This window comes from Pholis gunnellus (assembly GCF_910591455.1).
Source record: "Pholis gunnellus genome assembly, chromosome: 18".
Taxonomy (NCBI): domain Eukaryota; kingdom Metazoa; phylum Chordata; class Actinopteri; order Perciformes; family Pholidae; genus Pholis; species Pholis gunnellus.
Window position 1 is genome coordinate 16,716,787 of NC_136545.1, and position 14,108 is coordinate 16,730,894.

General features: G+C 41.7%; 1 protein-coding gene across 2 annotated transcripts in view; it reads right to left on the reverse strand.

The window, feature by feature from the left end:
- The window catches only part of LOC306710832 (carboxyl-terminal PDZ ligand of neuronal nitric oxide synthase protein), a 43,775-nt gene extending 32,417 nt beyond the window's left edge, over positions 1–11,358 (reverse strand). For both annotated transcript variants that reach the window (XM_079179533.1, XM_079179534.1), the window contains exons 1-2: positions 11,246–11,358; positions 9,278–9,349 (exon numbers count right to left, since the gene is read on the reverse strand). In XM_079179533.1, coding sequence (XP_079035659.1) covers positions 9,278–9,349; positions 11,246–11,350 — 177 coding nt within the window. In that variant the 5' untranslated portion in view covers positions 11,351–11,358. The remainder of the gene's footprint in view (positions 1–9,277; positions 9,350–11,245) is intronic.
- Between the last annotated feature and the right edge of the window lie 2,750 nt (positions 11,359–14,108).

The following is a 14,108-nucleotide window of genomic DNA, read 5'->3' on the forward strand; positions in this document are numbered from 1 at the left end:
ATATTCAAAAGTAAGCACAACAAAACATGAAAAAAAGCACAGAGTTTGGGAAATTCTGCTCCAAAAATATGCTAATGCCTCCAGTGCATTTGATTATGTGGCTCATGGGGTGTCTCCTCCCTCATTATCCATTCCGTTTTCCTGCCCTGAAAGGTTGATGCATGTGGAGATAACAATGAATGCAGCAGTGCGGCGTGTTATATAAACAATACTAAAAGTAAGTCGCACAGCAGAAAGATCAACTACTGAAAATACAGCTTTGATTGAAAAACCTAAAGCTGCCTCAGTGACAGACATTAATGAATGGACAGAGTTTCACAGGCAGGGACGTGGTCCTATATGCGAGAGCGGGATGTTGTTAATCTGAGTGACAGTCACATTAGCCCCGTCATTTGGACTGCAGAGAATACGTTATCTTGTTAGTGGCTGGACGGATGGCAGTGCTGAAGAAGTTTAGAGTCCGTCGGGTGAGCAGCAGCGGTTTGCACACATCATTTATCCAATTAGAGGATAATAAGTTGCAACCATTGTGTTCCGAACAGACTGAAGCCAAAAACACAATCTCATTGAACATGAAAACAAAATGGCAAATTGTCGCTAAGGAGTGCACCCAATGTACTCCCTCACACTGTAGCTGGATTCTTGCAAAGTGAACAGATCACGCGAGAAGCGTGTTTTTTGATCTTCTCCCAAACCGCTTCGGCAACAGTTTGATTGACAGATGGTTCATCCAATCACCTGCCAAGTCGTTTTTGAAAGTGCGTGCTCTTTATATACTATATACATTATTTACTGAACTTTTATTTCCTGTTTTGACCAATTGGTTGTTGCATTAAAAAGTTGTACACTTGAACTGTAATTCCTGTTAATTTGAAAGATTTGTAACCAAGTTGCTGGTGTATAATTCATTTTCTAAATAAAAGAAGAACAGTTAAGCAAATGTATCTATGTATTAATTTGTTACATTTTATCAGGAAAGCAATGTTTGAAGTCAAGCCTGATAGACTGATCATTTCATCTCCACACAGAGGCACACAGCTTATTAACTAAACACTGGCATCTGATTGGTACCAGGTATCGGGACTGAAAAAGCCTGTAAATACAGATGATAGACAGACTTTTCTATTCTGGTTTTGTACGGATTAAACGAACAAGATATAAAGTGTTAATCAGTGAGCTTTAAAAGGTGCCGGTAGGAGGATTTTGTGACCTTTAGTTTGGACAGAGCCAGACTAACTGTTCCAGTCTTTGTGCTGATCTAAGCTAACTGGCTGCTGGCAGTAGCTTTTTAAATTTAGCACACATACACGAGCGCTATCATTGCTTTCATCTTCCTCTCGGCAAGAGAGCAAATAAGTGTTACAATATGTTCATATCTGTTAATAAAGTTTGTAGCGTAGTCCAGCACATTTCACTAAACCAGAGGTGAATAGTTTCTCTCTCTCTCTCTCTCTCTCTCTCTCTCAATGAATGTTAAATATCGATATGTTTACATAAATTTCCATCCCTAATATTTGTGTTAAGCAACTGTTACATCATACCTGTGGCCCTCACATTACAACCAAAGATGCTGGATGGCAATCCGCAGCCCCAAATAGGCAAACGTCGACCCACGTCTGGCCCAGGTCAGGAGGAGGGTCAGCTGACGTGTTGACCCATTCAGTCTGAATGCCATGATTTTGCTGTGTTTCTATGTGGAGAACGTAATATTGCTTCATCAAGGGTATCTAATCACTCTAAATAGCCAGTAGAAAGGTGTTACAACTATAAAAGTATGGAGTAAGTTCCCGTGACTGCTTAATGGAGGTGTTGACACCAGAAGTCCGCAGCGGCTTAAACGTCATCTTCAGCGGAGAGCTTTTAAACCCGGACTGCTTCCTGCTTGTTCAAACTGACACAGACCTGAGACAAGAGCAGGAGAATGCAGAGCAAACACAGCTACGATGAAAGAGAGACGAAGGTAGCGAAACAAAAAGAGAACGAGGAGGTTTGAACCATACCGGAGCGAGAGAATGAGACCTTGAGGCTTTCTATGTAGCACGCTGGAACAAGATGAGAGAAGTGAAATGAACGGGCACGCACACGCATATATATATACACACACACACACACACACACACACACACACACACACACACACACACACACACACACACACACACACACACACACACACACACACACACACACACACACACACACACACACACACACACACACACACAAACACGACAAATAAGATTTAGAAGTAGGGCAGCCTATCTGCCAGCTCAAAAGCCTGCAGCAGTTTTCTCAATCATTACCCAAGAAACGATAAACTTGGCCTATTGCATTATGGTTATCTGCCTACTCATGCTAAGAAAGACCGCTTACAGGCAGACAAGAACAACCTGCAAACCTGACACGTCTACTTTAAGGAAAATGGATAAAAGGGATTCCGGTAAGACGCCGATTTTAATTAGTGAAAATGTAATAAATTCAATCTTGTGTTTTTTGCAAAACTGGATACCTGCAAAATAGTTCTATATGCAAATGGAAGGGGGTTAGTTTCTCCTTCTGCACCATACTTTGAGCCCATCCCAAACCTGAAGAGGAGTTGAGAAAGACATGTTTCGGCGGCAGAGCTGGTTGCCGGGGAGACCTGAGGAGTGGCCGGACACATGTGGTTGATTCAGATCTGCAGAATAATAGCGAGAGGGAGCGAGAGCTTAACAGTGCCATTCATCAAAGGACCAACGGTCGCAAACCATGCAATTGAAATTCTAATCGAACTCATTTCCAATCGTTCTGTTGGGACAATCATGATGACGGAACCAAATGTGTAAATTTACAAACCAAAGAATTACTTTGACCGAATACAGACACAGAGACAGAAACAAACAGTTATAGCTTTTATAGCAGCATGTGAATCACTGACTTCTTGCAACGAGGAAGAGATGCAGATGATGATGAAGAGTTCCAATTCCACTTTTACTAAAAAAGACAGAAGAGTCTACAGCCACTGTAGTACTGTGAGGCTCAGGCTGTACTCAGGAAAAGTGCTGCAGTGAGGCTAAATGCTATCGGCTGAACGCTAACATGCTACAAATAACAACGCAAATCAAGTAATGTTTTCTCTGGCAGTAGCTAAAAAGATCAGTGGATCACCAAAATCTTTGTAATTAATCTTTTGGCGGACATGAATATTTGTAACAGATTTCAGGGGCATCCATCCAATATTTGTCCAACCAAAAACAAACTTTCTGGTGGCACTAGAAGAAAAGTCAGGGGTTCAACAAAGTCAGATCCTCTGGGGACCATCAATGTCTGTAGAGGAAGTGGTGGACCGACCAACAGACCAACAGAGCCATCCCTAAAGCTAGTGTGGCTGAAAATGAACAAATAAACTGCAGACCTAATCTAAAGTAACCAAATTAGCTAGAGTAAATTAGTATGAAGGTTTATTGTGTTGAACATGTATTAGATTTGCATACTGTTGTTAAATGTTCCTTTTATTTTGTACATCCTTTATACATATACAGGACTACACGACTCTCATACATTATTCTGCACAAACCCAAGGACAAATGAGCACCCTAATGCAACCGTGCTCACAATTCAACTCAACTGCAGATATACAGGTGCAAGTTTATACATACACACACACACACACAATACCCACCCAGTATATCCACACACGAGTCCACAGTTCCTGGTGACTGTTGACTTAAGTTGTGTTTGTACTTGAGATTAGCTACAGAAGGCGTTGCAGCCGGCAGTAACAGATGACTGTTTATGAGTTTCCGCCATGAGCTCCTCTGGAACGTTGACATTGTACACAACTATAAGCTTGGACTTGCTGACATATTGCAATACTCCCTAATAAGAGTAGAAATAAGACTTCCTCTATACAGTGGACCTGGTTGAAAATGACATTTGAATTTGCCGTCTCTGTCTCACTTTTTTTTAGGGTCAAAATTAGTCATGAGTCTACTTACTTCTGATTTATGTTATTTTTTAGATAATATGATTTTCAAGTCTGGAAATACTACAAACAACACACTCTATATTTATGTATCCAACATATACAGGGTACCGAAAAACCACAACAGGCCCAACTGTGCGTGTTCATGCTGCAGAGAGCAATGTTCAGAAATTGTCTATGAAGAAAATGTGCCTTCCGGCTCCACAGCAGGATTGACTTCATGGCTTTAGACATGTCTTTTCCTCAGCATGGGGCTTGTTTTGGGTGAGCGTGGGGAGATCAGAGTGTATAAGACTTGACTAATTGTGGCACTGAAAGACACAGCATCGCCTCAGGGCAGATGATGAAAACAGAAGCCTGTGTGCGTGTGTGCATGCGTGCAACATGATGCTGGTGGTTGTGGAGGCAGGGACCACTCACCACCTGTCTGTCCATCCATGTGAGCAAAGACCTGCTGTCCCTTCAGTATATTTAACCTCCGCACACACCAGTGTCGGAAAAAGCAGTAGCGAAAGTATAAAAGAAAAAAGAAAAGAAAAAGGAAAAGAAATACACAATAAAAAAAATGCGTGCACTCATGAAAATGACCACAAGCACTTTTGGAGGTAAATTAAAAATGTCCACCTCAGCATGAAGAGAAAGTGATTTCACTGCGGGGATTTGTTTTTGTGACTCAAAAGGTCAAAATAAAAAATAAGTGTTTCACAGAGAGTCTGGATGTCAGCTCACTTCCAGTTTGGAGCATCAGGTTTTACAGAAAGAGCTCAGTCAAGCATTCAAAACATTTTCTTGGGAAATATTTCCCAGAATTCAGAGAATGTGTCATTTTTTTTTTACATGTTCCCAGCTGGCTAGCCTGTTAGCAGTTAGCTCAGCAGTTACAGCAGTCACTGTGTCACCAAGCATCTTGAGCCACGCTTGGACGCATCTCACTGTGCCACTTTCTGGTGTGAGCGGGTCTTAAGAAAGCCGATCATGCAGAAGGATACTTTAAAAACAACTGATCACGGATTGTGACTCACTTTACAAATGACTGTTAATCAAGAAGAATGGGACCCCCTTTCTCTGGGGGGGGTGGGTTGGTTAAACAAAGAGTAGAGCTGCACCCTTTCAAAGCTGAAATCACGTCTAATCCAGTACACATATAGGTCACCCACAATGCTCTTGTACATCTGCCATTAAGCTAGCATGAATACAAAGTGAAAACAATGCCCCCCCCCCCAATATGTGTCATCATGCCTCCCGAAATAGTGCATTTCCCACATTCACACACAGAACAACACCCGTCCAACCGCCCCCACTTTGCTATAGATCTGTAACCCCCCGGAGTTAATCTGTGCTCTCATTCCTCCCCTGGTTTTCTGGGACATGCAGGGTGAGGAATTGTTATGCAAAAATGTGATTCACTGATATTTAAGATCTCGTTATGCTGGGCCCTGACTCCTGTGCAGTTTTCCTAATGTAGTTTGATCATCTGTTTTTAGGTCTGAATTTGGCTCTCGTGAAACGCCTCATCAAACACACATGTGAGACGTGAGGTTTTGTTTTAGTGTGTACTTGCAGATCTATTGCTACAATATAAAATTAATACAAACATATTTGTATGCCAATATGTCCTTATTTACCATTGTGTCATTGCTTGTCAAAATCTGTTTGTCCACAGTTTGAGTAAAGTGGAAAGCGTAGCGTCTTCCCACCACATCCCTCTTAACACCAAACATCTTCTCCTGCCTGAGTCATGACAGTTCAGCGTGCTCTCAAAGAACAGAGACGGGGCTCAACGGACCCACACTGAAACGGAGAAACCCCAAAAAAAAGACATTAGGTTTGCTTCTTTCGAGCGCGGCCGAGAGAGAGTGATGCTCCCGTGAGATGCTCCAGACAGACACGGAGACGAATGCAGACAGAAAGAGAGCAATCTAATAGAACTCTTGGCAGTCTGAAGGAAGGAGGCTGCATCCTGACGGACATGTGAGGGAGGCTAAAAATCCCATTAGAGCCGATCAAAATTCAAAGGGAAGCATGCATAGCCCTGCCCTCAGCCTACAATCTATTCCTGTCAGCACTGAGTAGATAGCAGAGATGGGCTAAATTGAGGTACTCTATTTTGGTAGGAGGAGAGTGAGGGGATGGAAAGAAAACAGCAGTGGGGGGGGGAATAGCCTTAAACTTGTTTTCTTTTGTAGAGAGATAGTTTCCCAGTTGATCCTTTCTCCTGCAGAAACGTCCGTCATCCTCGTTAATCAATTGCGGAGGTTATTAGAAAGCAACGGGTCTTGCTATGAGGGAGCACTGGAGCAGCTCACACACACATTCATAGACACAAACGGTCCATGCTGGTTTCTATGCCACCGGTCAAACTGAATGAAACTAATTCTTATAAACCAACCCAGTGGGACCAGTGAGCCATAATGGGAGACGTCTTTTTACAAAACACAACTCTGAAAAGATCCGCAGGACACACAATGTTGTCTTTTCACTTTGTCGCTGTGGGGAATGGCAGGTGCGTACGAGGCCTCGACTCAAACGGCTCCTCTGCTCGGTCAAAACCCAGATTCACCGTTTGTTCAGAGGCGATCCGGCTGCGTCGTCCGCTCTGTGCTCTCCCGTCTTCTCGTGTTTGATCCCGTTTCCTCACGTCGGAGGCTAAGGAGCTTAGCCGAGGGAGATGAGACGTCTACGGCTCTGCCAGCCGCCGCGCAGCCCGTCTCCATTCCAGGACTTCCTCTCAAGTCTTTTCTACTCACTGCCATCGGTTCATTCCTCACTCTCTTTAATCGCACTCTTCCGCACAGTCCCTCGGCTAAAAGGGTTGCACTTTTAAATTAAAAGACAAGGCCTTTGCTTTTGTGAAAAGAGAGTCAGAAAGGCCAGTCAATATCCAGCTACACAAAGCTAATTACATTTGACTTGGCAGCCGACCCGAAACGCGCGCGCCCACCCTCTAAAACGCCCGTTGGTTTGCATTCACTCAGTGTGGGCACAGTGTGGGAGGGTTCACCCAAATAGAAGCGGTTGGCACCAAGATACATCTTTACTTCCCATGTGTTTGAAACCAAGGGCCACACACACACACACACACACACACACATCAGGCACACTAGCATTCAAGACATTAACTGACTTTGAAATGAGACTGTGAATTTTGAAAGAAGAAAGAACACAATCTCCCCCTTACAAATAACATTTATAAGCAATAAAACACACATTTTATTCAATACACTCAGGTGTTTTGCTGCTGCAGTTTTAACTTACTTGGTCTGGTACGACCGGTAGCTTATCGTGGCTAATGTTAATTAGCTTTAAAAGCGGTTTCCTGTATAAATAACCATAGCTACTATTACAATACATTATAGCGTGTCCCAGATGAAGATTTGAATGTTTTTTATGACAAAAATAAACTGGTACATCACCAGTAAACATTCCAATTTCCGTTCCTATAAAAGGTTTTTATTTTGAAGAAATAACTTGTCATTTTGGGAAATAAGCTTATTTGCTTTGTTGAATAGAGTTAGTTTTATATCCCTCCAGCCAGGAGACATTTCACTTAGCTTAGCATAAAGGCTGAAAGCAGGGGGAAACAGCTGGCCAGGCTTCTGTTCAAAGGAGAGAAAAAAACAATTCAGCTCACGTACAGCACCTGTAAAGGTCACTAATGCACACCATTTAGAGCCAACCGACTCAGAAAATTATTATATTTCATTATGTTGTGACTGCCACAGCGGCCACTGTTAAGTGAAAGTTATTGCTTTAAAGCTTCAACTGCACATGACACGGTAAAAAAATAAGACAAAGTTATCCACCTGCCAGTGTTAACACAAGTCTATAAATAGTACCAAGTCAGCAGAGATTACACTCAACACGCCTGACAATATATAATAAATAAGAGCATGTTTCTTTATAGATCGGTCCTTCCTATCAGGCACACTCTCCTGAGTCACACGGGACTCCATGAAGCAGTGCTGCATTCATTAGCCATTCAAAAACAAAGATATTCTATACAATGGGCTGAGAGTTGCAATCTAAATACACTCACTCATTCATTATTGATCCGAGGCTTTCTTTGGACTTTAAGGGGACTAAAAATACACAAAGCCAACATGAATGCATCCATACACTCGGGACATAAATAAGCACTAATGGGTGTATTCTTTAAATAGCGACATCGGATAAATAGATACTGGTAAACAGATCTTCAGGGTTTTTTTCAGAGAGATAACCTTTTTCTCATAGCAATCAAAAGCATCTTCCCTGCCTGCCTGTACGAGCTCTGTTCTGCCTCAGCATCACCCCGATGATCATGTTTACTTTACAACCTTATTGATTCGTCAGTTTGGGAATTGCAGAAAATAACAAGGCCCTATCTGCAGAGTCAGCCCATTCACACAGACACTCACACTCAAAAACAGCCTGAGATAGCGCTTTCTTTTTACAGCGGGGTTCCTCCGATTTTATACACACACACACACACACACACACACACATTCACACAGCAGCCAGCTACAAGCCCGATCTCTTACACTAGAAGAGCAAAAACAATGTCTTGAAAAAGAGCAAGGGAGGATTCCCCAGAATGCTCGAAAAAGAAACTTTGATTGTTGAGCCTAAAATGTTTATATTATGGCTTTTTAGTAGCTAAAAAAAGGAATGTCTTTCCTGCATATTCACTCAGCTCTGGGTTAAGAGCCTTTTCATGTCTGAATCACGCAAGATAGTGAGTCATACTTAAATTACAGAAGCTCTCTGACACAGCTCCGTGTTAGCTCCTAGAGGAAAACGCTGACCGGCCGGGACAATGAGAGGGAAAAATGATTACATGAACCCCACAGTAACGCTACTGATATAGCTTTATGGGGGGAAAGAAAACACCAAGCCTGACTATATATATATATATATATACATATATATATATATATATATATATATATATATATATATATATATATATATATATAACATGCCAAAACACACACTGTGCCCTTGAACCTTCACAAAACATATCGAGAAAGGGCAACGCATTAGTCAGCAATGCAATCTTTCTTGTTGCTTTCTCTTTCTGCAAAAGCTTTTCCCAGAAGTGGTGATCTGTTGTTCAGCCAGTGAATGCGTCATTTCATCCTCGATACAAACTTCATCTGACAGACGCACACTCTTTCTGCTGAGTGTGTGCTTACTCTGTTATTTTAAAGATAGTTTTGGATCCAGTAGTTCCGTCTTGGAGCAATCACCACAGGGTTGATGATGATTTTTGTGTGTGTGTGTGTGTGTGTGTGTTTCTGCTCTTAAAACACGCACGGCATGTTTTCCTCTTACCCTGATTCTCCTCATGGCTGCCACGATCTCCATCCGACTGTTGGGCCTGGGCACGTCGAGACTCCCCACGTACTGAAGTAAACAATCACACACACACACACACACACACACACACACACACACACATTAGAAGAGCAATAAAGTCTAAGATGTAATCCCACACACACACATTACAGCTACACAATTAACTCCAACGGCTCCTGAAGTGGAAATCAGGACAGAAAATTAGGGATCTTTTAGAAGATGTGATGTTTTTTATTTTTTTTATAAAGACTGCATACACCATCGATAGCAGGGGTCTTCAACGTTTTTCAGGCCAAGGACCCCCAAACTGATAGAGAGATGGAGCAGGGACCCCCGACTATATATATTGTATACAATTGTGTTTTATATTAAACTGGGCCTAGTGCCATGTATAAATATACCTCTTTATTGTGCATTCAATACTAAGCTATTGAAATAATACACAGGTTCATATATTCATGTTTTTATTTTAAACATGTGCAAGGTGCAGTGAGTAGGGCGGCCGTGCCACTACCATTCATAAACATACCTTGTCAACTGATACCAACGCCAATATTAACATTGTCTGTTAAATGCATGATAATCATGCATACAAGCTATTTAAATTGACGTTTTTATTTTAAACATAAATGTGGAAACAAAAATGAGTGATGGCCTATCAGTGCCACTGCCATGCATACACATACCTGTTATCTTGCATACAATACTGAACTATTCAAATAATGGACAGATTCATGTTTGGGGGAAATCATTTTGTTTTTTTAATTGTCTAATCAACCAAAGATTTCGCGGACCCCCCCAGCAGGACCTCCGCGGACCCCCTGTTGAAGACCTCTGGTCTATAATATGCAGTATTATGAACTCTACATGCACAAAAACTAAACAGAAAGACAAACTGAACTCAACTCTATTTTCCCATTGGAGCTTATGTATCACAAGGTAAACACTGAGACTAGTGCCTCTCTATGTCTGACTTTAATGTTGTTAAAGACTAGCTCTGCCTTCTCATCAAGCTCTTTGTGGCTTGCATATACTGTATTCACACTTTGGTAATTAAGTAGCTCTAAGGATCATATTGTTACGTGATGGTGTATTGATTGTAATAATTCATTGAGATATTGTTTTAAACAATCTCTACATGCTGCTATATGAGGAAGGATGGATGCGTGTTCATGCGTGTGTTCTTGGTCCCACCTGCCATGAGATACTTGCTTCATACTATTGTGTTTTTTGGTAAAGAATGTTGATTGTTTGTACTCCGGATGTATTGTGTTTCGCTATACACTCAGTGGAACAAATGAATACGGAGAAAGAAAAGCAGACAAACTGAGATGAGAACGCTGCTTGATAAGCAGTCCAAATAACATAATAGATACAAGCAGCCACGTGACTCAGCTGTGGACCAGTAACGCTTCAACATTTCTACCACCTATCTCTGTTTCCTGCCCTGCAAATCAACTCACACAGCCCAAGATAAAGTTACAGATTGGTATGTGTGTGTGTGTGTGTGTGTGTGTGTGTGTGTGTGTGTGTGTGTGTGTGTGTGTGTGTGTGTGTGTGTGTGTGTGTGTGTGTGTGTGTGAGAGAGAATAGAGTCACTAAAATCTGAATTCTGCTAAGCTGCTTCCCCGAGAGGTTAATAATTCAATGACTAGGGGAAAAAAAACCTGAAAATACACTCAGTTCACTTTTGATCTCTAAAAATAAGGACATCTCCCTCGGTTTTTAAGGAACACATATAAACTACAATTCCCTATTGGCCCCTGCAGCACTAAACCACACGTGTAGCTGAGTAGTAGGCTACGACACATGGCATGCGTTCAAACTTCATGGTGGATCCCGGAGCACCTGCCGCTCCGCTCCTGAACAATACAGCTGTGGACTGACTGCGTGGTGGAGCTGAGTCCAAAATAAAAAAAAGAGGGAGAGCTTCGTTTATTTCACCTTAGCTTGGAAAGAGATCCCGTGGTGGTACGCCTCGTCATTGTGCAGCGGCAACCTCGAGTCCTTCACGTCGTCCACCAGGTTGTACCTGTTCCTCGCGGGCATCACGGTCTCCAACTGACGACCTACCCCCTCCTCCTCCTCCTCCTCCTCCACTCGCTCTCTCTCTCTTTCTCCCGACACCGTGTTTAACAAACAAACAGACAAATGTCGCCTTGGTTTGTACGGCACGGCTCCAACAGTGAGTTCCCGGTGGAAACGCAGTCCATTGTTGTTGCTTTGCGCTTCAAAAAAAAAAGAAAAAAAGGTCCCGTCCTCAAGAGGCACAGATTTGTGCGCCCCCCCCCTTTTTTTTCCCTGTGACAATACACCGAGACACACTTAAGGGTTTCCTTCTGGGAAAAAATAAATTAAAAAAGCACAGCACCGTGGAGGGAAACGCGTGTGTTTTCCAAAAGCCACGGAGGGGAAATCCAGCGTAAGAAAGCGGGTGTTTCTCTCTGCGCAGGTGATGTAGCTCGCTGTGGGTGTATTTCTTCTTCTTTTTTTTTTTGAATCACGTCCTGTTGGTGGCAAGCAGCGCTGCACCCGTAGTCTCCCTCTCTCCCTCCTCAGAAGCACAGAGCCAGCCCCTCATTGGAGCAAAGTTCCCCAGGCATGATGCAACCTGGAGCTGGGGAGGAGAGCATGTCAGACAGTCTGTCTGTAGTCCTCCCTCAGGAGATGGAACCTGTGGAGGTTACAGCAAAAACAACGAGGACATATCATCAGTATAATGACATGTTGTAAATATAACCAGTGGCTGAATGGCTGGGTTGCCTACAATAGTGGAAACTAAGTAGCCACTTACTGCACCACTGAAGAGCAGTTCAGAGTAGGGAATTGTTGTACTTTTTACTCCACTACAATAATTTCACAGTAAAAAGTATGACATGCTGATATGATATGATGCGGTAGTGTACAAAGTATCTAAAACTGGCTTCACACTGAGAAACTATATCATTAAAATCCAGAATAGTATAATATTCCATAATAATAATACAACACTTTGAAATGAGCCATTCTGCATAATGAGCACTTCTACTTCTACTTGTAATGGAGTATTTTAGAGCACGGCCTTTCTTCTTTTACCTATAAGTAAAAGCTCAAGTACTTTACTTAAATGAGGTACTTCTACTTTACTTGTCCATTACCACTTTCTGATGTATACTTGACACTATCATTGTACTAAATATTGTACTTTTTCCTCTACTACATTTCTTTTTTCAGATTAGGATTTTGTACTTATGATCATTTCATAAACTCTGATGCATTGTTATAGATTTAGCTCCTCAAAAGCACACAAAGCAGCTCGTATGAACTCCACCGTGGCCAACCTCAACATCAAAGTAAGTATTTAATGCTGACAGGGGCCATTCTGCATTATGATATCTTTTCTTTTGATTTTGTTGTCAGTACTCCTTGTTTTTTGTTTTGTTCTTACATTTACCATTAATGAGTATTTACACTAGTGGCATTACTACTTTTATTTGAGTCATTTCCCCCCACCTTCTCCAAAAGAGATAGAATATTTGGTCATGTCACATAACATTCCCTGAATTAAACAGCACATTTTTCCATCCCAGATCCAGGCTACATTTTTCTCATTGCATCATGCAGTAATTCTTCTGTAGGCCATGAGCCGTGGGCTATTTTTCTTAATATAAAAGGCATCTTTCAAGTCGTCCTTTGCTCCTCAAAACTGCAATACAGAGTCAGGATGACGACGATCAAATGGCACAAACCTCATTAGGTAATTTTCATCGTCCTTAAGTTTCCCCCACCGGAGCCCAATAAATCTATTAATAGATAACAAGAGTTCAGGCACTATAGCTTTTATGACTGCAAAATGATGTCTCTGCTCAGACAATAATTTGCTCTTTGCTTTGCTCATGAAGTTACAATAATGGGAGTATTGGTTCTCATGATGCTAAGCCTTTTATCAAGCTTCCACCTCTCACCATGTTGTTGTCACATCACTGCTGCAGCTGCTGGTATTAACGTTAATCCCATGCATGTTCAGGCCAATAATAAGCCTGCAAGTGGAGCATCACGGCCACTTCAATTCCATTAAAAAGAAGGGACCTTTCTCTACTTGTAATAGTACATAATGAATTAAATAATAGGATAAACACTTACAGTAATTAAAACTAAGACATGGTGCTTTAATGATGCAATGGCGCCCTCTGTTGGTTGCTCACTATGTTACTGCAGTTTTTTACCAGGTTTCCAGATATGTTTTAAGATTAAAAGTAGGCATACATATAAAGATCTGTCTACAGTATAGTCGGTAGCTTTACAGTGCAGATTCAGCAGATGGACTTATATGGACTAATCCTTGCAAATCAAATGAATTAAGATCTGTTAATATGAGAAAGAGGCGACTAAATCCCTGCAATCTGCACTCGAATGGCAAGCTATGGCAGTAAGATTGAAAGCTGATTAGCTTTATAGGTGAGAGAAGATGCCTCACAAGGGAGGGATGATGCTGACATAATGCAGCATTAGCTAAATGCAGAGCGGTGGTGATCATTAACTTGATTAATTAATCAAACAGGCACCTCATGCAAAATCAATCAAACCTAAATGAAAACCTTTAAAATAACCTTTAACTTCTTATCCATGTGTAAGGTCATGTAACCAATTTCATAATAATACAACAACAAAAAACCCTGAAAGTGAGAGGAGCTAAGGCCTTCTTGATTTCTATATCGAGAGGGTTCAATGAGGAACTGGACTTGAAGCTGGTTTTGTCGTCCAGTCGACTGGATCACATTTGTTCTCAAAGGGATCAATAGGACAAATATCAAGAAATAGCTTGACA